The 24628-nt window shown below is 46.5% G+C and overlaps 1 protein-coding gene across 3 annotated transcripts in view; it reads left to right on the forward strand.

Moving 5' to 3' along the window:
• Positions 1-24628, forward strand: part of nbeaa (neurobeachin a) — a 1435335-nt gene that overhangs the window by 1315191 nt on the left and 95516 nt on the right. For all 3 annotated transcript variants that reach the window (XM_072477018.1, XM_072477016.1, XM_072477017.1), the window contains one exon: positions 4930-5097. In XM_072477018.1, coding sequence (XP_072333119.1) covers positions 4930-5097 — 168 coding nt within the window. The remainder of the gene's footprint in view (positions 1-4929; positions 5098-24628) is intronic.

The following is a 24628-nucleotide window of genomic DNA, read 5'->3' on the forward strand; positions in this document are numbered from 1 at the left end:
AGGGGTAAAGAGGGTGTTTTTGGAGCGTAGCAGAGACGGGGGGGGGGCTGGCGCTGCCAAATCTATGTGGCTATTATTGGGCAGCCAATGTGGCGATGATCCGTAAGTGGGTAATGGAGGGAGAGGGGGAGGCGTGGAAGAGGCTAGAGGTGGCGTCTTGTGTGGGTACGGGTCTGGGGGCGCTTGTGACGGCACCGTTGCCGCTTCCGCCAACAAGGTACATCACGAGTCCGGTGGTGGCGGCGAGTCTGAAGATCTGGAGCCAGTGGAGGCGACATAGGGGCGAGGTGGGGGCCGTGGTCTGGTCCCCGATACGAGAGAACCACAGGTTCGTTCCGGGTAGGATGGATGGGGGATTTCTGAGCTGGCAGCGGGCTGGGAGTAAAAGAATGGAGGACCTATTCATCGATGGGACTTTTGCGAGCCTAGGAGCGCTAGAGGAGAAATCTGGGTTACCTCCCGGGAGTGCTTTTAGGTACATGCAAGTGAGGGCGTTTGTGATCGGCATGTGAGGGAATTTCCGCTGCTCCCAGCACAAAGAATTCAGGACAGGGTGATTTTGGGTGCATGGGTCGGAGAAGGCAAGGTCTCGGCGATCTATCAGGAACTGCAGGAGGCGGAGGAGGCCTTGGTGGAGGAGTTAAAGGGTAAGTGGGAGGAGGAGCTGGGGGAGGAGCTGGATGAAGATCTGTGGGCTGATGCCCTGAGTAGGGTTAATTCTTCCTCCTCTTGCGCCAGGCTCAGCCTAATACAGTTCAAAGTTGTCCATAGGGCGCATATGACAGGGGCGAGGATGAGTAGGTTTTTTGTGGTGGAGGACAGGTGTGTGAGGTGCTCGGGGAGTCCAGCAAATCAGGCCCACATGTTCTGGACATGCCCAGCGCAGGAGGGGCTTTGCGAGGACTATGTCAAAAGTGGTGAACACCCGGATCAAGCCGAGTTGGGGGTTGGCATTATTTGGGGTAGCGGACGAGCCGGTAGTGCAGGAGGCGAAAGAGGCCGGTGTTCTGGCCTTTGCGTCCCTGGTAGCCCTGGTAGGAGGATCCTACTAATGTGGAGGGATGCGAAGCCCCCAAGCGTGGAAGCTTGGATTAACGATATGGCAGGGTTCATCAAGCTGGAAAGGATAAAGTTTGCCTTGCGAGGGTCTGTGCAGGGGTTCTCCAGGCGGTGGCAACCGTTCCTAGACTTTCTTGTGGAACCTTAGGGGGAGGTCAACAGCAGCAGCAACTCAGGGAGGGGCGGGGGGGGGGGGGCGGCGTTTGGTTTTTCTGTTTTGTTTAGGTTAGAGTGGGGCGTTTTCCTTACTGGCGTGTTGATTTGTTAAATGCGGGTTATTGTATTTTGGTGGGAATCTCATGTATAATTTCTGCCTGTTTTGTGCTTTATTCTTTTTTTTTCTGGTTGGAGTGTTTTGTTGAAAATCGTTGAAAATTTGAATAAATATATTTTATTTAATAAAAGATGCCATTCTACAGCCAATTCAATTCGCTCCGCATGATATCATGAAACAGCTTAAGGCATTCGAAACTGCAAAGGCTATGGGCTCTCATAACAGTGCCGCAATAGTACTGAAGACTTGCCCTCCAGCACTAGCTGCGCCATTAGCCAGATGCTCCAGTACAGCTACAACACTGGCACCTATCTGGCAATGTCGAAAATTGCCCAGGTGCATCCTGTCCACAAAATGAACAAATCCAACCAGCCTCCTTTTGATCATTAGAAAAGTGATGGAAGGAGTCGTTGATAGTGCTATCAAGTGGCTTTTGCTCAACCTGCTCACTGACGCTCAGTTTGGGTTATGCTAGGGTGACTCAGCTCCTGACCTCATTACAGCCTTGATCCAAATTTAGACAAATGAGCTGAACCTAAGAGATGAAATGAGAGTGATTACGTTTGACCTCAAGGCAGAATTTGACCGGGTTTTCAACCTGTTATGTTCCCAGTTGATGTTATAGTTGATGGGAGATTGATAATGAAGGTAAGAGCCAATGGGATTGAAGGAAATTTGTCAAATTGGATCCAAAATTGGCTGAGTGGACAACAGGAGTGGCAGGAAGCACAGGGTAATGGTCGAGGGGTATTTTTCTGACTGGAAGCCTGTGGCCAGTGGGGTCCCATAGGGATCAGTATTGGGGCCTTTGCTGATTGTGGTTTATATAAATGATTTGTATATCAATGTAGAAAGGCTGATCAATAAGTTTGTGGATGATATGAAAATTGGTGGGGTGGTAAATAGTGAGGAGGATAGCCTTAGATTACAGGAGGATATAGATGGGATGGCGGACCCACACAGCGGGACTGAACGGAATAAAATAGGTTCCCCCCCAGATCGTGATAGCCCGTGGATTGGTGGCCCCCGATCGCGGGCCTGGCCACCGCTGAGTGCCCCTCCCCCCTGGAGTCAGAGGAGGGGAAGAAAGAAAACCAAATTAGTGTCTGTGGCCATCTCCTCAGAATTTTACTGTGTAGAATGAAGTTTACTGTGTGCATCAATATCAAGATAATGGGCTGCATTTTATCTGCCTCTGCTGGACGTGTTTTCAGCAGGTGGGGCACAGAAACAAGGATGGCTGCTCACCCCGCTACTGTATGGCATGATGGGACTTTGAAAGGCAGCATATAAATGTAATGTTTTCCTTTAGTTTTCTTACTTGCTTCCTTCTTTTCAGGCTGTTCAAATGGAGATTTGGCCTTATCCATATGTCATAACTAGATCATGTCAAATGTCGCTGCTTTGCAAATTGGGCAGTGATTATTGCATGCCTTGTGTGTTTCTAGAATGCACAGTTTGTCCTTCAACCATACCATTTTTTTGCTATGACATTGTCAAAGTAAACAATGCCGCAGAATTTAAACGATGTTGAAAGTTTCATTGAGTTGTTAAATTTGTCACATGGCGTAGTATATCTGAAATTATTTTTTATAAGAACAAAAGGTTTTGGAGGGCCATTTGACACCTGTTTCAATTATGAGAGTGAGGGTACGATTCAAAAAATTTCAAAGTTAATTTGTGGGAGTTGCCCGTCGGCTCTGCTGGCGAGAACCCCATCGCTGTTCAATGATACTTCGTCATTTTATTGGGGCCCTGGGGAGTTTCTCAGCGGTTTAGCCCACTCTTTTAGCACTGGGACGCTGAACTCTGAGATCGGGCCGCCATTTTGAAAGGGTGCCCGATCTCTAAGCGAGCTTGTGGGTCCCCCACCCACGGGAAATGTCATCCTCTACACACATGGACACCACATCCCCCCAAGTGATGACATTCCACTCGGGGTCAATGGGGGTTCCCCCCTCTTCAGGCCCCCCCAAGCCCTCTTACAGCACCCCCTCCCTTCCAGGACCCCACCCATCAACCATCCAACCTCACAGAGGTTACCTGCCCTGCACTCTCCCACACTTCAAACCCCCCCTCATTTTATGGGCCTCGCCCTCCTCACCTCCGTCCCTTGGCAGTGCCACCCTGGCACTCGGGCACCCATGCACTGCCACTCTGGCACCCAGGCAGTGTTCCTGCTGGCTTGGCAGTGCGATCCGGGAACCTTGGCAGTGCCAGGGTGGCAGTGCCAAAGTGTCACCTGGGCAGTGCCAAGGTGCCCGCGATCCAGGGGGAGGGCCAAGCGGCCAACCTGCACTTCCCATGACAATTCAGGGGTCTCCGATGTCCCGGGAGATCCCCCGGGTGCTGTTCAGCCTGGTCCACGTTTGTGTGGACAAGCACTGATCGGCGCCCGGCTGCAGCCTCCCTGGGGACGCCGGAGATTCGAAGGAGGCCGGTGGATCCCAGGCAGGTAGGTCATAAGTAGGTTTACGACCTACCGCCGCGAGCGTCATTCGGTCCCGCCCATTTGGGACGGGGTTCCGACTCCAACATCTCGCTGGACTCTGGAGAATTCTGGAATGCGCAGAGCCTGTCAGGAGGCTCGCTGCAGGCCTCTCCCGGCATTCTCCGGCCATGTTGCGCTCAAGCAAGAGCACAACGCTGCCGGAGAATCGCGCCCTATACCTTCTGAATTGTTTTGATACTTTTTAAGAAACTTTGGTCTAGAATTATTGTGAAACTCTTAATATTTTAGTTAAATTATTGCCCAGTTATATAGAATTGTTTTAAATAGAATTGATAACATGATTAGCACTGTTTTAGTTTGGGAATGCTCAGTCCCATTTAAAACAGTTTCGAGCAGGTTGGTCCAAACGCTTTCATCTAATATTCATCACGCAGATATCTGTCTATTGTTGTAAGTTCTAGAGAGCTGCTTAAATATGATGATGGCAGCTAAAAATGTCAGCATAATTCAATGATCCATGCTGACTTGACCTTGAGGATGAGTGCATTATGATGATTTGTACTTTCTAATACTTAAATTATTCGTTGAGCAGAGAAAATGAAAATGTATGAGGTCAGACTACAGTGATTTTATATGACCAGGCACATCTGTCATACATTTTCTTAAAGGAATAATATTCCTTTTTTGTCTGTTATGTTTTAAAATTGCTCAAATTTCCACGCAGGTAATGCTAATTATTATAATTTTATTTATTGACATGTAAATATTGCTGACATAATAACATTTAAAATGTTTTGCTTGGATATTTTGAAGCAAATACCATGATATAATGTTTACATTTTACTCAGAAGTGTAACCATTATGTTTCTCAGCAACATTGTAAAACAGAAATCAATTTGGTGGTTTACATGAATCAAATTCATCAACATTTACACTATATTTTGAAAATGGCAAAAGTATTCCAGTGTAAAACCAATTTCTATGAATGCATTAAACACTTTTCAGCATGCACAAGGAGGGGAAGAAAGAAAACCAAAAAGCAAGCATAAAGGCTGCAGGCTTGATAAATATTTTACCATATGAATATTAATACAATAATGATCCAAAGCTCTATTGTTTTATTATTTTAAATGTTTTCATGCAGGGTCTGGAAAGTGAATTTGTTTCTTGCCAATTGCATCAGTGGATTGACCTTATTTTTGGATACAAACAGCGAGGCCCAGAGGCAGTTCGTGCTCTCAATGTTTTCCATTACCTGACTTATGAGGGTTCTGTGAATCTAGACAGCATCACAGATTCCGGCATTAGAGAGGTAAGACCTAACAATATAGCATGTGCAGTAATCACTGTGTTTACAGTCATTTGTTTTCAAACTTTCCAGAAATACTGCTACCAATGTTACGCTGCAGAGACCTGTTCAATATATGCCTTTCAAGGAAAACATTTGCACTGAATGCACAAGACATAGATGTAGCTAGTTAAGCCAATGGGCTGAATTTTCGCTAGGCTGAGGATATGAGTTCGGACATGGGCCTGCTGGCAATTTTGATCTACTGGCTGGTGTACCGGTCTTCAGCATGTACCCACTTCAGGTGTATTTTCATTAAGACTGACTCAGGGTCAGTGATGGGGGAAGGGTGTGTGCTGGTGATGGCTCACCAGAGGTGGGAAGTTAAGCAAGGCAATCAAAGTATCTGTTGAGGGCACTCATCAGACACCATTTGGAATTTGCAGACAGAAGGCGGGCCCTCCCGCTGAGGCCATAGCCCATTCGATGGTGGTGGGGATGCACTGCTGGCATTTCCATGTTCCAAAACTCTGTTTCATCCCAATGGCGGGATTGGGACCCAGGGACAAAAATTCAGCTCAGTGTCCCAAATATAGCCTTTACCTAGTTTCAATATATTTGAGATTGCATGCTTATTTCTCTACCAACTTAAAATCAGAGTATTTCCTGATACAGCATTTAACCAAGGGTGCACATCTATCTAGTCTTATTATCCTCCCTTTCCCTAAACTTTGAAAATGTATATATATTTCTAATACATATCCAGCTCCCTTTGAAAAGTTATTACTAATTCTGTTTCCATCACAGTTTCTGGTAGAACATTCTAAGTTCTTGAAGCCTTTGGATTGTTTTTCAGCCTGCACTTCATACCTCGTTTCCTTTGGATAACCACCAGAAGCTCTAGGGGAGTTTTGAGAACCTCAGTAAAAGCTTTGGAAATCTGAGTATAATCACATATAATTCACTTTGCCTCAGTGGAAGTCACAGACAAATCATCAAGCTGTTGAATTTACCCATTTTATGCTGTAGAAATTCTGGATTTTGTTTCTACAATCTATAGAAAGACCAAATAACCACAAAAGAGCATAAATGGGTGCACAGTATTTACTCTCCCATTAAAATGTAAAATGGAATAAGGTTTGCAAAGTTTGTCATGGCATTACAAGCTACTATATAGAAATAGATGTGGGATGTGTTTTCAAAATTCACACCCTCTATCTTTTCATATAAACCAAAAATATGACAATCCCTTTTAGACCCCAACAGTTGAAAATACCCTACCTGAACAAATGTCTGCAAGGGACAACTGCAAGCAATTTTGAAGTCATCAATATGTCCCATGTTGAATTATTGCTTCCTCAAACAGCGACTATCTCTGTCCTTTTCGTATTCCTTTTTTAGGCAACTCTATTTGAAGGTCACAACAACATGATTTTAATGGGCCCAGAGAAATCCTTTTAGGAGTAGTTTTGCACCATTTAAAGCTGTGTATATGTGCAACAAATCTGCCACTAAAAGACAAAACTCATCATTATCGCTAATGTCATGGTATAGCATTTCACTACATTGAGCTGTGTAAAATGAGACCACAAAAAACCCTTTTAAACATTTGGGCTGTTGAGTATACTTACACTGAGTAATGTCATGTGTGAGATTTCCACAAATAAATATATCTTAATGACAGGTCAATTAGTGGGATGATTAAATTAAGCTTATAGTTTCTTTACATAGTTTTAAATTGTTAACGTTAATGCACATTGTTTCCATCAAGATTTTTTTTTGATTTATGCCTTTAAAACAGTTTTGTCAATGTACTGTGCCAGGTTTTTTTATGAACAAAAGAACCACTAAGGGGTTTTTAATATTTATTCAGAACAGTATGAATATGTGCCAGCTGGTATGCAAAGCTGAAGAGAAATATGCTCTGAAACTACAGTGCACCAGTAGAGCTGTGGTACTGTGCTACAGCCATCCCTAGATATTTACCATATGTTGTGTGGAAAATAACTAAAAATGCACTGCTATAAAAAGGAGAATTATTAATAAAAAATACTCAAAGTCAAGTAGAAAGCCTGCAGAACAGCATAATAAATTACATTATCCAATTGTACTTCTTTGTCTTTCATTTTGTACAAAGCATAAGCTTTTAGTAGTCCTTTGGATGCTGCAATAGCAAACTTAAAATCCAAAATATAAGCAGAACATTTTCTGTTGAGAAACCAAGGCAATATAAATAGAGATGGAAACTAACCAAGTAGTTGTGGTTTCACATCCCATGACTGCCTGCCACTCAAATTTGCCTGTTATAGTTGGGATAAATGTTGTTAGTTCTCTGTCAGGCTGTGTAAGTAGAATGTGTCTTTGAAGCAGAACATTCTGCCAAAAGGCAAAATGATGTCCTTCCCTGCCAAAAATATGTCTCTTGTTGGCAGATTACAGAGCAACATAGGCATGGGTCATGGAGAAGCCTGTAACCTTGTCTGACCTACCTAATAGATTTTGGAAACATAAGGAAGGGAGAATTAAGTAAAAAGTGCATGGCCCATATGTGCTCCTGCATGATTCAGTGACATACATTTTCTTCACATTTTTCTAATTTTTTTTCCAATATCCACAGGCCAGTATAACTCCACAGATACAAACTGGCGCTTATAGAATTTATAGAATCATAGAATTTACAGTGCAGAAGGAGGCATTTGGCCCATCGAGTCTACACTGTCTCTTGGAAAGAGCACCTTACCCAAGCACACACCTCCACCCTATCCCCATAACCCAGTAGCCCCACCCAACACTAAGGGCAATTTTGGACACTAAGGGCAATTTATCATGGCCAATCCACCTAACCTGCACATCTTTGGACTGTGGGAGGAAACCGGAGCACCCGGAGGAAACCCACGCACACATGGGGAGAATATGCAGACTCCACACAGACAGTGACCCAAGCCGGGAATCGAACCTGGGACCCTGGAGCTGTGAAGCAATTGTGCTCACCACAATGCTACCATGCTGCAGACTCGGCAGACATGTAAGATCATGTGGATGTTGACTTTTTTGTGACTTCTTGGGCGGGATTCTCTGTTGGGCGACGCCAGTATCGTAATCGGTGATCAAGCACAAAATCCCTGTTTACAACCGAAACAGGGGAACGCCTCTTTTCGGATGCTCTGCCCCCTCCAAAACGACGTAATCAAGGAGTACGTTGGGACCGCCTCAGGACGTTACCTGAAGGCCCTCCCCTGATGCTCCGCCCCCAATTGGCCGAGTTCCCGACGACGTGGGACACATGTGCTCTCAGTTTTCGTGAACCTGTCATGGCAGCTGCGGACTGTGTCCAACGCCACCACAGTCGGGGGGGGGGGGAGGGGGTGCGCCGTGCTGCTGGCCGGGTGGGCTTCGGCGAGGGGAGACTGGTGGGGGTGGCCCGGAGGTGGCGAGGGAGTGCCCAGGGGGGCACTATCTGACAGGTTGGGTCTGCGCTTGGTCGGCCCCCTGTTGTTCACCGCAACCTCTTCAGGTCGTCGCCGCGCGCATGCCGAGCCACGGACCCAGCAATGTTCCAGCCGTTTATATCGGGAAGGCCATGTGTTTTATGTGCCACAGCTTCAAGCCCCTCACCGGTCAGAGCATTGATGTGGGGGTGGCGCCAACTTTTTTGTCGTAAAACCAGACACTACCTCCGGACACAGCCTCAAAATCATAGAATCCAGCCCCTTTTCTCTCACTGATATTGAAAAATTTTCCTGCTTCTGGACTAGTAGAAAGATTCAACAACGCTCATTCTGGCAAAATACCAAGGCTTTATTTACGAAAAGACTGCATGCAGTAATGGCTGAAACTTGAGGTCAGAGAGCAGTTAGTACAACTGCTGATTCCTTCCCAAGTCCACGCTTTTCCAGAAAATCAGTTCAGTATTTATACATTATCATTATCAAGATTGCATGACTACAGCTTAGTCAGGAATTCGATCGGAAGTAGAAACGGAAGCAATGTCATAAACCTGCTGACCTGTTGATCTTCTCGGAATCTTTGTCTCATCCCTCATACCATTATCTTGTCATTTGATAGAACATTAAAAGGTCGGAGGAGACTCATCCATTCCTTATCTTGTCTTATTCATACCGCCCTGGGTTATGACGAGCTAGCCTTATCAGGGGTTGCAGAGGTCATGCATTTTGGAATAGCTTGACCTTCTCTGATCTTATTCATGCTTTAGGTTATGCGGAGTCAGTCTTTCTTCCATTGTACCAACTAGTTGACCAGTCTTCCCATTGACCAGTTTTCCCATCATGCCATTACTTAATTCATACAACATCACAAAGAAGATGAAATGCAAATGACAATCACAATTTGAATTCGAGCTCTGTTTCCTTAACCAAGTGTTCAGCTGCCAATATGCGATTATAATGTGACTATATTGGGTGTGATTTACCAGCTGTTCACGCTGGCGGGAAATTCAGGTCCACTCCGACGCACTGGGTGGTGTCAATGAGAATACAGCGGGACGCATCCTCTGCCGAAAAACCCGCAGCAGGCTGGTTGGAAAATCCCGCCCATTATAATTTTTAGCAATCTATATAAACTGAGACCATTTTGTTTTGATTGGTTTTACTATTATCCTAAACATACAAACAATACAAAAGAATGAAAGATTTGAGAGTGAGATACCATCATTTGAAAATGACTGATCTAATTTAATGTCTGCTTTCTGCTGAATAGTGTCTGCCTCAACTATCAAAACAATTCCGAGGATTGCTTTATATCCCAAGTCAGTTCAACTTTTATAACTTAATGTTCAATGTGGTATAAATGATACCACATATACACAGAAAAGTTTTATGTGTGCTTTCACTTAAAATGTTTCAACCATATGCACAAACATACCTTCAATATTTGCCTTGTGCAATTATAATGGAAGAAAAGAGCTCTGGTAACATATTTCTGAGATTCTGAAAAGCCCTCAATCACCCGAAGCCTTCATGATGAAAATAGAGTGACACCAGGCAGGTGTGACTTATCTGGAACATGAACAGATGGGATACAGAAGGAAAAAGGCGGTTGGTCTAGTTAGATCACGTGATCGGTGTAGGCTTGGAGGGCCGAAGGGCCTGTTCCTGTGCTGTATTGTTCTTTGTTCTTTGTGTGTGAGAATTTCTTCAAAAGGGAGATGTAGGGGTGGTGCTCCTCAACAATCACACTATACACTCCTTTACCACCAATTATTTTCTTCCCTGCTATATGTAAATACTACTAGAGGTGGCAGGGTCTATGTTTTCAGCAAATTTTTCTGCCTACAACCACATCCTGGAACTTTCATGTGATGAAGTGATGGATTCTCCCGTCACTTCAAGGTGCAGAAAGGAGACCAATTGTTCACTCTCTAGATTAGTGCCACCTCATGTATGATGTTAAGCCAAATCTGGATTTGCAGATCCAACTGAAAATATTGCATATGAATTCAGTATTGGGGAGATGGATGAAGGCACTAACTTTGCAGCATGCTCGCTTGTCATGTAGGAACCTGACTGTTCTTAGACGTTGAGATTTCTTGATGACAGTGACTCCTCTATTTAAATCTGTGCAGGGTTTTGTTTCATGTGCATTGGGGTCCAACATATAGGCTTTGAGACTGGCTTTAAGAACACCTTAAAGGGGCTGGTTTAGCACAGGGCTAAAGAGCTGGCTTTTAAGGCAGGTCAGCAGCACGGTTCAATTCCCGTACCAGCCTCCCCGAACAGGTGCCGGAATGTGGCGACTAGGGTCTTTTCACAGTAACTTCATTTGAAGCCTACTTGTGACAATAAGCGATTTTCATTTCATTTCATTTCACCTTTGTATCTGAGTTTGGGATGTCCTGTGGGCTGGGTTCTCGTGATCAGCTGGTTGCTGATTATCACATTTAGAACAGAAGAAATAGGACAGGATTAGGGCATTTTGCTCCCTGAGCCAACATCATCATTTAATAAGATTCAGACTAACGGCCCTCTGAGTGAAGAAATTCCTCCTCATCTCAGTCTTTATTGGAAGGCCCCTATTTTGAAACTACTCCTTAGTTCAGAATACTTTTGGTATGTGAATCACGTGATTGACCCAGTGAACCTGAGCTCTGATGACCATGCTCTCAATGCCAGGTATGAGACACCTTGGAATAACTTTGGTGTTAGGAATTTTACCCTGCCACTTGATTAGCAGTGAAGATGGGATGCATTTAACTGCTTTATGTGACACTGGGAGATTGTCCATGTCTCACTGCCACAGAGAAATTATATAAGCACCACTGCTTGGTAAATTTTGATCCTTGTTTTGAGACAAATTCTATATTTTCTTCAAAACCTGGAGGTGAATTTCCCGTTGGGTGAATTATCCAACAGAGAGTTGTTGGAGAGGATACTCCCAAGATAGCAGAACCTCTGGACTGAGTTGAGGGGTGTATTGTTGATTGTGTCTATGGGTCTTGAAGTTTGTGGCCAGGTGCTGGTTGGTACAACATCTGTCTATTTTAGAAATATAAGATTAAAGCATTCTGAAGCTTTTATTTATTTGTTCATGAGATGGGGGTGTTCCTTGCTCGGCCAGTATTTATTACCCAACCCTTATGCCATTGAGAAGGTGATGGTGAACTGCCTTCTTGAACCACTGCAGTCCATGTGTTGTCAGGACACCCACAGTGCTGTTAGGAAGGCAGTTTCAGATTTAGATCCAACAGTGAAGGAATGGCAATATAGTTCAAAGTCAGGATCGTGTATGACTTGGAGGAGAGCATGAAGGTGGTGTGTCCATATGCATCTGTTGCCCATGTACTTATAGGTAGTAGAGGTCATGGAATTGGAAGGTGCTCTCAAAGGAGCCATGGTGAGTTGCTGTAGTGCATCTTGGAGATGGTACACATGGCTGCTACTGTGTGCCTGTCATGGAGCAAATAAATGTTTAACATGGTGAATGGGGTGCCATTCAAGTAGGCTGATTTGTCCTGGATGATGTTGAGCTTCTTGAGTATTTTTGAAGCCACACTCATCCAGTCAAGTGGAGAGTAATCAATCACACTCCTGACTTGAGCCTTGTAGATGGTGGACAAGGTTTGGGGAGTCAGGGGTGAATTACTTTTGCAGAATTTCCAACCTCTGACTTGCTCTTGTAGCCACAACATTTATATGACTGGGTACAGTCAATTTCGTTAATGGTCAGGGTATTGATAGTGGGGGATTTAGTAATTATAATGCCATTGAATAACATGGGGAGATGTTTGGACAATGTGTCGACAAAAACTGGACGAATGAGTTCTATGAAAGCAGTCAACGGCAAACAAGTTCACTGCTCTGTGACTTTTGTGTAAGCTTGAGTCTTTGCAGATTGAAGAGGTGATCAGCTATCCTGAACTGCATGTGTACTCCTATGTCAAGATCTTTGAATGCATACATGAGCATAACTAAAAAAATGGATGGTAAACAGAACGGGCCACGATGCAGCCTTGCTTGGTGCCATAGGTGACAGGAAAGCCATCTGTTGAGACAGCATTCTGTATCACCGTTGCCATTATGTGATCTTGAATTAAACAGGCATATTGTACAGCACCATGCCATTAGCCTTCACAATTACTTGGTTGAAGGTCTTAGTCAAGTGACAACTCCATGTGGAGATTCTTGTTCTTTTCGCGGAACATTTCTTGAATATGATGCAGTGCAACGATCATGTCAACTGTTCCTTGTCCAGCACAAGAGCCACATTGTGATTCTGGATTCATTCGCCAGGATTTTCCATTGCGATTCTGTCCCGCTACCGTTGCTAGCGAGGATAGAGAATTTTGGCACGCCATTCACTGGCGGCGAGTTTTTCTACTCCCGCCTCTTCTCAATGGGATTTCCCATTGAAACCACGCCACATTGCCAGGAAACCCACGGCGGGAGTGCACTGTCGGTAGGACCAGAGAATCCTGCCACCAGGAAATGGCTGGAGAACCCCGCTGATCAAGTCTGAAGTTGAGTGACAATCCTGCTGAGAATAGCCCTTGCAAGAATCTTTCCCACTGTTAAGAGTACTGTCACAGATGGACTTGCTTCCCTTCCATTTGTACAGTTGAGTAATGGAAACATCTTTGTAATCTTGGAGCATAATGCTCTGGTTCCAAATTAAGCAGAAGGGACGAGTGAGTTTCCTGACCATGTGAGATCGTCCATACTTGAATACTTCAAGCAGAATGCCATTGCTCCCAGAAGTTGCTTTATGGCTTTGGTGATTTTGGCTTGTGATGGACCCAGGACAACCTCATCCAGCATGCGATGGAGATTCAAAGGTGTTGGCACACATTGTGGATTCTTGGTTCAGGAGGTGTGGAAAGTAGCAGTAAATGCCCTAATGGAGGGAGAGAGTCCTGCAGCAACTTACTCGCAGGCATCTCCAGAGACTTAACTGCTGTAAAAAGCCTTCAGCAAACTTCTGCCTTGCAAGTCACTTGTGCATCTTCTGATGTCAGTGCTGCATGTTGGAACTGATGAGCTTTCTGGATATTCCATCAAGAGCCTGTCTTACATCTTTAATTAGTCCTAACACAGGCAAATGGCTGGAGGTTGGAAAAGACACAGAAGCGAAGACAGTACTGTCCCATTGAAACATTGCCTTGAAGAATAACATCTCGGCCATAATTTCTGTTTGGATTTTCATGCAAAGAAATTGTGCATCAAATTCTCCAAAATGTGTTTTCATTCAGTTGGAATGAGAATACCTACTGTTGGGTTCCTGAAACACATAGACTTATAACAAACAGTAGTTTATTCACTATCTGAGCAGCTGTTTCATGCTTGAACTCTGCCCATGCTCTGGAGAGAAATCCCGCATTTCCAACCCATGACCCTCGTTGCAGCCACGTCATCGCGTGACCACCTGGTTAACATTTTCCCCATTTAGTTGGAAGCGGTAGCATGAGATGTAAAGGTGTGTGTGATCAGAAACTATGTGGACTATTGTGTAACATGCAAGTTAGACAGTCTAATGATGCATAACTATTTGCATATATAGTGAGGTACGGATTAAGCTGTTGCAGCTGATGCACAGGTCTTTCCATCTCTCCCCCACCCTCCACCCCCATTTTTTCATTGTAGAAGGTTGAGATTCAAAAGCCAGTTCTGGACTGGGTGGGAATGTAGTCCTGGAACCTTGTGTTCGGTTTGCTCAGGCGTCCTAAGTGTGCAGTTATGCCGGTTCGTTGTGTTGAAGTCTTTCTCAGGCTGGTGTCCTCAGTGTGGATGAACTGGAGCGTTCCAACAATGAGTTTGGTGGGTTCGCTGCGTTGGACTCTGGAGGAGTCTTCATGTCCACTGGTGAAGGGGGCCTATGTTGTAGGTCTGATGACTGGAGTCCTTTGTTACCTAATGGTGCTGATTCTGATACCTGTAGGTGGTAAATGTGGTTGCATATGTACTGGGCACTATCTGAGGCTACCACATTCAGTTGCAGGGCTTGGCTGTGTACCACCTCCAAGTGGTCATAATCTGCCCGGCCTGTAGTGGGTAAGAAGGCTCCTGGAGAGGGCACCGGTCATGTGCAGCTCCTTATCTCTTTTGTAGATGACGCTGAGATTGTAACATTGCAGCTTTAGCACCATGCATTGCAGACACGTGGAGAGGCTTTTTTAAGATAATTATGAATGGCTGATGATTTGTTTCTACAGTTGCAGAACAACCATATATGAAGTCATAAAATCTCTGACAAGCAAAGACTAAAGCAAGGAGTTCCTATTCATGTTATAAGACCATAAGACAGAGGAGCAGAATTCGGACACTCGGCCCATAAATCTGCTCTGCCATTAAAACATGGCTGACATTTTTCCATCCCCATTCTCCTGCCTTCCCCCATAACCCCTGATCCCCTTATTAATCAAGAACCTATCTATCTCTGTCTTAAAGACACTCAGTGATTTGGCCTCCACAGCCTTCTGCGGCAAAGAGTTCCACAGATTCACCACCCTCTGGCTGAAGAAATTCCTCCTCATCTCTGTTTGAAAGAATCGTCCCTTTAGTTTGAGGTTGTGTCCTCTGCTTCTAGTTTTTCCAACAAGTGAAAACATCCTCTCCACGTCCACTCTATCCAGGCCTCGCAGTATCCTGTAAGTTTCAATAAGATCCCCCGTCATCCTTCTAAACTCCAACGAGTACAGACCCAGAGTCCTCAGCCGTTCCTCATACGACAATCTCTTCATTCAAGGGATCATTCTTGTGAACCTCCTCCAGACCCTTTCCAAGGCCAGCACATCCTTCCTTAGATACGGGGCCCAAAACTGCTCAGAATACTCCAAGTGGGGTCTGACCAGAGTCTTATATAGCCTCAGAAGTACATCCCTGCTCGGAAGTATTCTAGCCCTCTTGACATGAATGCTAACATTGCATTTGCTTTCCTAACTGCTGACTGAACCTGCACGTTAACCTTAAGAGAATCGTGAACAAGGACTCCCAAGTCTCATTGTGCTTCTGATTTCCTAAGTATTTCCCCATTTAGAAAATAGTCTACGCCTCCACCTCACCTGAACATTTTTGGACTGTGTGAGATAACCAGAACACCCAGACAAAACTTCTGGAGACACGGAGAGAATGTGCAAACTCCATATAGACAGTCACCCAAGGTCGGAGTCGAACCCAAATCCCTGGCGTGTGAGGCAACAGTGCTAACCACTGTGTCACCATGCCGCTCAACATTGAGTTCACCCACTTTGGACGGTGAACGTTCCATTCCTTAACTCCCCCTTTTGTTTTCTGTTATTCCATTACCCTGGCTTGTCTCAACAGAACCCCACCCCTCCCCCACATGGTCACTGTCCTTTGTTGCTCAGCTTTGCTCCCACTGAGCACTGACTTCTGTTCTCCTTTTAACACATTCTATTAACCTACATTTGCCACTATTAATGCTCTTCAGTCCCTATTGCTACCATTAACAGCCCCTTTGTCTCATGTCCTATGATTATGTTGTCAATCCTTAACTCTGACCTATCACTGACTTTCCATTCTGACCCAACCCTGCCCCCACCAAGTGTATAATTCATCACATTTCTATCACTTTTCATTTCTATAGAAGGGTCATAGAATCATAGAATTTACAGTGCAGAAGGAGGCCATTCGGCCCATCGAGTCTGCACCGGCTCTTGGAAAGAGCACCCTACCCAAGCCCACGCCTTCACCCTACCCCCATAACCCAGTAACCCCACCCAACACTAAGGGCAATTTTGGACACTAAGGGCAATTTAGCGTGGCCAATCCACTTAACCTGCACATCTTTGGACTGTGGGAGGAAACCGGAGCACCCGGAGGAAACCCACGCACACACAGGGAGAATTTTCAGACTCCACACAGACAGTGACCCAAGCCGGGAATCGAACCTGGGACCCTGGAACTGTGAAGCAATTGTGCTAACCACAATGCTACCGTGCTGCCCACCATATGGACTCGAAACTTTAACTGTGTTTCTCTCTCGCTACAGATGCTGCCAAACCTGCTGAATTTATCCAGTATTTTTTTAATTTATTTCAGATTTCCGGAATCCATAGTATTTTGATTTTATCTCTATTTTATAACTGCTTGGAGTTGTCAAATAAACTGTTCATTTAACAGACAGATTATAAAATCAGTCACGCAGCACAAATCCTAAAATGGTAACCCTCAAGCTTCTGTCAACAGACAGTGAAAAGTCAGCACTGATTTTAAAAAAACTCCACAAGTTAAAAAATATAAAAGCCCTTGACAAATTTGACAGAGCCAATGGGTTTTGCAACTTTGATACTTCCAATGATTTGATACACTTAAAAAATGTTTTAAAAATTCATTTACGGGATGTGTACGTTGCTGGTTAGGCCAGCATTTATTGCTCATTCCTAGTTGCCTTTCAGAAGGTGGAGGTGAGCTGCCTTCTTGAACCGCTGAACCTGTGGTGTAGGTACACCCACTGTGCTGTTAGGGAGGGAGTTCCAGAATGTTGCCCCAGCGACAATGATATATTTCCAAGTCATGGTGGTGAGTGATTTGGAGGGGAACCTCTAGGTAGTGGGGTTCCCAGGAACCTGCAGCTCCTGTCCTTCTGGATGGTAGTGGTCGTGGGTTTGGAACGTGCTGTCTAAAGAACCTTGGCGAGTTACTGCAGTGCATCTTGTAGATGGTGCACATGGCTGCCAATGTTCTTCGGTAGTGGAGGGTTTGAATGTTTGTGGAAGGGGTAGCAATCAAGCGGGCTGCTTTGTCCTGGAAGATGTCGAGCTTCTCGAGTGTTGTTGGAGCTGCACTCATCCAGGCAAGTGGAGAGTATTCCATTACACTCCTGAGTTGTGCCTTGTAGATAGGGGACAAGTTTTGGGGAGTCAGGAAGTTAGTTACTCACTGTATGATTCCTAGCCTTTGACCTGCCCCGGTAGCCACAGTATTAATATGGCTGGTCCAGTTCAGTTTCTGATCATATATTTGATAGAATTTACAGTGGAGAAAGAGGCCATTCAGCTCATCGAATCTGCACTGGCCCTTGGAAAGAGTAACGTACTTAAGCCTGCACCTCCACCCATCCCCGTAACCCAGTATCCCCACTTAATCTTTTGGACACTAAGGGGCAATTTAGCATGGTCAATCCACCTAACCTGCACATCTAACCTGTCACCATGCCGCCCCTGGTCAATGGTAATTGTGGGGGATTCAGCGATGGTAATGCCGCTGAATTTCAAGGGATGATGGTTAGAATGTCTCTTGTAGGAGATGGTCATTGCCTGGCACTTGTGTGGCACGAATGTAACTTGCCACTTGTCGGCCCAAGTCTGGATATTGTCCAGGTCTTGCTGCATTTGCACATGGACTGCTTCATTATCTGAGGAGTCGCCAAAGGTGCTGAACATTGTGCAGTCATTTGCAAACATCCCCACTTCTGACCTTATGATGGAAAGGAGGTCATTGATTGTTATAACCTGCCTACTTACCATTGGCTGGGGACTAATGACCTGCAGGAAGGAGTGTGCAGCAAGGGAAGTTGCTGCTGCTGTTATATATCGCTTGCCGATTTTCTATCCAGGCTACGCAGGATTGCGGAGTACTGTGACTATGGTGAGACCTTGTCAGAAATGTTACGCGACCGTTTGGTTTGCGGGATTAACAATGCGGCCACCCAGAGAAAGTTGTTAGCTGAGCCAACATTGACTTTTCAACAGGCCATTCAAATAGTATCGTCCCGAGAGAGCGCAGAACGAGGAGTGCAGGAGCTACAGGGAATGGAAGTGCATGCCTTGGGGCGCAACCCCTTTCGTCCGAAAATGTCCCCCTGCACTCCTGCGGTACCTTGGGCGAGGCAACATCCGGACCGGCGCCAGTGGCCGTCGGACATTCCTCCCCGAAGGGAGCCTGCTCCAGAACCTATGGATGAGGAGCCATGTCCGTGTCAGACTTGTAGGCGCTGACCCCGTCGCGAACGGCGGTCCTGGGGGCGCCAGAGGCGCCGTCGTTCCGACCGAAACTGGGGCCAGCCCAGGGGCCGTACCTTCCATGTGGATGAATCTACGGCGACTACTCCTGAGGACGTGGAGACGGAGGACGACTGCCTGCAGTTGCATTGTGTGGCAGCTCCCCGTGTGGCCCCCATTAAGGTGACAGTACGGGTCAATGGCCACCCGCTTGAGATGGAGTTGGACACTGGCGCAGTGGTCTCCGTGATCGCCCAGAGGACATTCGACCGCATCAAGCAGGGTATACAGACGCTTACATTAACTGACTCACAGGCCAGGTTGGCCACCTACACGGGGGAACCACTGGACATTGCAGGAACTACAATGTCCCCTGTTGTTTATGGACGCCAGGAGGGGCGTTTCCCACTTATCGTGGTGCGCGGCCATGGGCCCAGCCTGTTGAGTCGGGACTGGTTGCGCCATCTGCGGTTGCAATGGCAGCACATCCTCCAAACAGTTTCTGAAGGGTTGACTGAGGTGCTAGGACAATATCCAGATGTATTCCAGCCTGGTTTGGGGAAAATAAAAGGGGCCGTAGCCCGTATCCAAGTCGAACCAGGAGCCACGCCGCGCTATTTCCGGGCGCGCCCGGTGCCTTACGCCTTGCTCGAGAAGGTAGAAGGGGAGCTCACTCGTTTGGAGAGTTTGGGTATTATCAGGCCCGTCCGTTTTGCTGACTGGGCAGCACCAATTGTACCTGTAATAAAGCCAGATGCCACAGTTCGCTTGTGTGGCGACTATAAACTTACAGTGAATACGGCTTCCCGACTCGGCCGATATCCAATGCCTCGCATAGAGGATCTCTACGCGAAGCTTGCAGGTGGACTCTCGTTCACAAAATTAGATATGAGTCACGCCTACCTGCAGTTGGAGCTGGATGCTGCCTCCCGACCATATGTAACGATTAATACACACCGGGGCCTGTATGAATATACACGGTTGCCCTTTGGAGTATCCTCTGCCTGCGCATTTTTTCAACGTGTTATGGAGGGCATTTTGAGAGGTTTACCACGTGTTGCTGTTTACTTAGATGACGTTTTGATGACAGGGACGTCGGAGCAGGAACATTTGGAAAATCTGGAGGCTGTCCTTAGACGCCTTTCGGAGGCTGGAGTCCGTTTATGTCGCACAAAGTGCGTATTTCAGGCAAAGGAAGTAGTCTAAGGTTATCGGGTGGACCGCGAAGGTTTGCACCCCGTCGCAGAGAAGGTGCGTGCAATTCAACAGGCACCCGCCCCGACTGACACTTCGCATCTTCGTTCTTTTCTCGGTCTCATAAACTATTACGGGAAGTTCCTCCCCAATCTGGCAGCTACGCTGGCCCCTTTGCACCTTCTGCTAAAGAAAAATCACACCTGGGTTTGGGGTCAGCCGCAAGAAACCACTTTCCGGCAGGTAAAGCAACAATTGTCGTTGTCTGGGTTACTAACCCACTATGATCCTGGAAAGCCTTTGCTCGTCACATGTGATGCATCCCCGTATGGTATTGGGGCCGTCCTGTCCCACAAGTTGGAGAACGGGGCCGAGCGACCGATAGCTTTCGCCTCCCGCACATTGACTGCAGCGGAGAAAAAGTACATGCACATCGAGAAGGAGGGCCTGGCAGTGGTTTTTGCGGTGAAATGCTTCCACCAGTGCGTGTATGGCCGCCATTTCACTATCGTGACTGATCATAAGCCTCTGCTGGGACTTTTCAGAGAGGATAAGCCAATACCGCCCATTGCTTCCGCACGGATCCAGCGCTGGGCTTTGTTGCTTGCTGCATACGAGTATTCTCTGGAGCACAAACCAGGTACGCAGATAGCAAATGCCGACGCACTGAGCCGATTGCCTTTATCGACCAGCCCCTTGTCGACCCCCACGACCGGTGAGGTGGTTGCAACCCTAAATTCTATGGACACCTTGCCTGTCACGGCATCACAGATCCGTGAGTGGACCCAGACGGAGCCAGTCCTGTCAAAGGTTCGGCACATAAGTCCTGTATGGCGGGCAGCATAGACAGCTCCCAGGCAAGTTGCGGGCATTTTCCTCCAAGCTGTCAGAATTCAGCGTGGAAGATGGCATCCTCTTGTGGGGGACGCGTGTAATTGGCCCGGAAAAAGGCCAGGAGCTGATACTAACAGACTTGCACAATGGGCATCCAGGTGTGACCAAAATGAAAATGTTGGCCCGGAGTTATGTCTGGTGGCCAGGCCTCGACACCGACATTGAGAAGGTGGCCCAAAACTGCTCCATTTGCCAGGAGCATCATAAGCTTCCGCCGGCCGTGCCCCTACATCACTGGGAATGGCCAGGGCGGCCTTGGGCATGCTTGCATGCAGATTTCGCAGGCCCTTTTCAAGGATCCATGTTCCTTCTATCAATTGACGCCCAGTCTAAATGGCTAGAGGTGCATAAGATGCAGGGGACAACGTCCTGCGCAACAATTGAAAAGATGCGTTTGTCGTTTAGTACGCATGGCCTCCCCGAGGTGCTGGTCACGGATAACGGCACTCCATTCACGAGTGAGGAGTTTGCGAGGTTCACGAAGATGAACGGCTTACGCCATATCCGCACTGCCCCTTACCACCCGGCTTCAAATGGGTTGGCAGAGCGCGCAGAGCAGACATTCAAAAGAGGCCTAAAGAAGCAGTCTTCCGGATCAATGGACACGAGACTGGCTCGCTTTTTGTTTACGTATAGGACCACCCCCCATGCGGTGACTGGGGTAGCTCCCGCAGAACTCCTAATGGGCCGGAGACTTCGCACCCGCCTTAGTATGGTTTTCCCGGACATTGGCGCAAAGGTACGCCGCACACAAGAACGGCAGGGACAGGGATTTTCTCGGCATCGGCCGATTCGGCAGTTTGCGCCCGGTGACCCAGTGTTCGTTCGGAATTTTGCTGGTGGTGCCCAGTGGGTTCCTGGTGTAATCTTTCGCCAAACGGGCCCTATATCTTACCAGGTGCAAACCCAGGGTCGTCTCCAGCGCAAACATGTAGACCACGTTCGGTCCAGAAGACTATCCCCTCAAAAGATTCCCCACCCCCGGAGCTCATTTCTACAGCCACAGAGACCAGGGACAAGGGAAGGTAGTCCCCACAATCTTCCACTGGTGCCTCACTCGAAGCCTGCGCAGGTCGTTACAGAACCGAATGGAGATACAGACGCTGACATGACGGAGGCAGCAGACTCTGACTCCGAGATGGAGACACAGGATGCATCAGAGGGGGAATCCTCGGGTCCACGGGCCGTGGATGTACAACCATTGCGCCGTTCATCACGGAAGCGCCGGTCTCCGTCTCGTTACACGCCGCCTGATCCAGCGCCGCGTGCAAATGGTGTCCGGCCTGCGGCAAAACGAGTCCGACGCCCTCCTTCGCCAGGGTCTTCGGTGGATTCCTTGGACTTTGGGGGGGAGGGATGTTATAACCTGCCTACTTACCATTGGCTGGGGACTAATGACAATCCCACAATCCTGTGGGAGTATGAGCTTCCCCAATGAGGGGGGCGGAGAAACCATTAGTAAACTCCTAGTATAAATAAAGCTGGCCAGTTTAGGAACCAGCAGGAAGGAGTGTGCAGCAAGGGAAGTTGCTGCTGCTGTTATATATATATGTTATTGTAAATAAATGTTATTACTTTGTATCCTTAAAACTCGTGCTGGATTCTTCGTGGCCCTCACAAAACTGATGAAGCAGCTGAAGATGGTTGGGGCCTAGGACACTACCCTGAGGAATTCCTGCTGTGATGTCCTGGAGCTGAGATGGTTGACCTCCAATCATCTTCCATTGTGCCAGGTATGGCCCCAAACCAATGGAGTGTTTTCCCCCTGATTCTCATTGACTCCAATTTTACTCGGCTCCTTGATGCCATACTCGGTCAAATGTTGCCTTGATTACAAGAGCACACATTCTCACTTCACCTCTGGCATTCAGATATTTTGTCCATGTTTGAACCAAGGCTGTAATGAGGTTAGGAGCTGAGTGACCCTGGCAGAACCCAAACTGACCGTTTCTGAGCATGTTATTGCTGGGTAAGTGCCACTTGATAGCACTGTTGATGACTTCTTCCATCACTTTGCTGATGATGGAGAGTAGACTGATAGGGTGGTAATTGGCTGGGTTGGATTAGTCCTGTTTCTTGAGTACAGGACACACCTGGGCAATTTTCCACATTGCCGGGTAGATGCCAGTGTTGTAGCTGTACTGGAACAGCTTGGCTAGGGGTGCGCCAGGTTTCGGAGCACACGTCTTCAGTACTATTGCCAGAATATTGTCAGCAGCCTTTGCAGTATATAGTGCCTTTAGTCGTTTCTTGGTATCATGTGGAGTGAATCATATTGGCTGAAGAGTGGCATCTGTGATACTGGAAACCTCTAGAGGAGACCAAAATGGATCATCCAGTTGTCACTTTGGCTAAATGCCTCAGCCTTGTCTTTCGCACATATGTGCTGGGCTCCTCCATCATTGAGGATGGGGAGATTTATGGAGCCTCCTCCTCCAGTAAGTTGTTTAATCGTCCACCACCATTCATGGCTAGATTTGGCAGGACTGCAGATCTTAGATCTGATGCGATCGTTGTGGAATCATTTAGCTCTCTCTATTACTTGCTGCTTATGCTGTTTGGCACAGAAGTAGCCCTGTGTTGTAGCTTCACCAGGTTGACACTTCATATTTCGGTGTGCCTGATGTGGCTCCTGGCATGCTCTCCTGCACTCTTCATTGAACCAGGATTGATCCCCTGGCTTGGTGGTCATGACAGAGTGGGGGATATGCCGGGCCATGAGATTGAAGATTGTGGTTGAATACAATCCTGTTGCTGCTGATGGCCCACAGCACCTCATGGATGCCCAGTCTTGAGTTTCTAGATCTGTTTGTAATCTATTCCATGTAGCATGATGGTAGTGCCACACAACATGATGGAGGGTATCCTCAATGTGAAGAATGGACTTTGTCTCCACTTGGACTGTGCGGTGGTCACTTCTACTGATACTGTCATGGACAGATGCATCTGCAGCAGGCAGGTTGGTGTGGATGAGGTAAAGTATGTTTTTCCCTCTTGTTGGTTGCCTCACCACCTGCTGCAGTCCCAGCCTAGAAGCTATGTCCTTCAGGACCCGGCCAGCTCGGTCTGTGGTGGTACTACAAAGCCACTATTGGTAGTTAACTTCGCAATCTCTCTTCCTTGGTTACAAACTGCTGTTTAGACTTCTTCAATTCACTTGTTAGATCCACAGACTTGTTTCTTTGAATTTTCCCGATCAATTTTTAAAGTCTGGATTTGCCCTTCCATACCACACATCTCATCTTTCGTATTCTCCAGATTACACCAAAATTCAAGAATCTCATTGCTCGTTTCAGTATAAAGTTCTGACAGTTCATCGGTCTTGGATTTTAATTCTGCATTCAACAAGTTGCTGTAATTCACCAGCAATTCCTTTTTCTGTCATTGACACTCAAGTATTCTTACCAGTTCTTGTTTTTCATCAGTAAACTAATCTTTCATGCGTGAAAGTTGGTTCTCTATACTAATCAGCTTTTCCTTCAATTGCTCGTTATTAGCAATAAGCTTCTCGTGTTTGACCACTTTTTCAAGACTTTGATAAATTCGGCATGATCAGGAATCTGCTGTAATCCAGTCGTCGCCATGTTACTGTTTCCACTAGCCAAATCATCACCCAATTAAAAAATCTACCCCTTCCAAAGGGAACCTTGGAACAATTCCCATGGTAACAATTCTGTTTCCGAAGTGACTTTGGAAATTGATGTTACACGATGGAACAAGTTCACATATCTCATCAATGCCCCCTTATAATATGTTTTCCTTCTTCAAACTATCTGGAACACAAATTGCATCATCAGCCACCATCGATGACAGATCTGCCCCAGTATCTGCCAAAATATTAATTTGTTCACTTGTTTTTTTCGGTGACTAAGGGAACACTTCTCCATTTGAGACAAGACATCTAGATCCTCCAGTAGCCTGACCCCCTTTAGTAGTGGTCAAGGAAGATTTCTCTTGATTACCCTGAGCCATATCCCCTTTCTAATTGGTTCTGAGAGAATATGTTTCACCCATACCACTGCTGTGGTTTCAAAACCCATTTTCCTTTACTGGTAC

The sequence above is a fragment of the Scyliorhinus torazame genome, chromosome 15 (genome assembly GCF_047496885.1).
Source record: "Scyliorhinus torazame isolate Kashiwa2021f chromosome 15, sScyTor2.1, whole genome shotgun sequence".
Classification (NCBI taxonomy): Eukaryota; Metazoa; Chordata; class Chondrichthyes; order Carcharhiniformes; family Scyliorhinidae; genus Scyliorhinus; species Scyliorhinus torazame.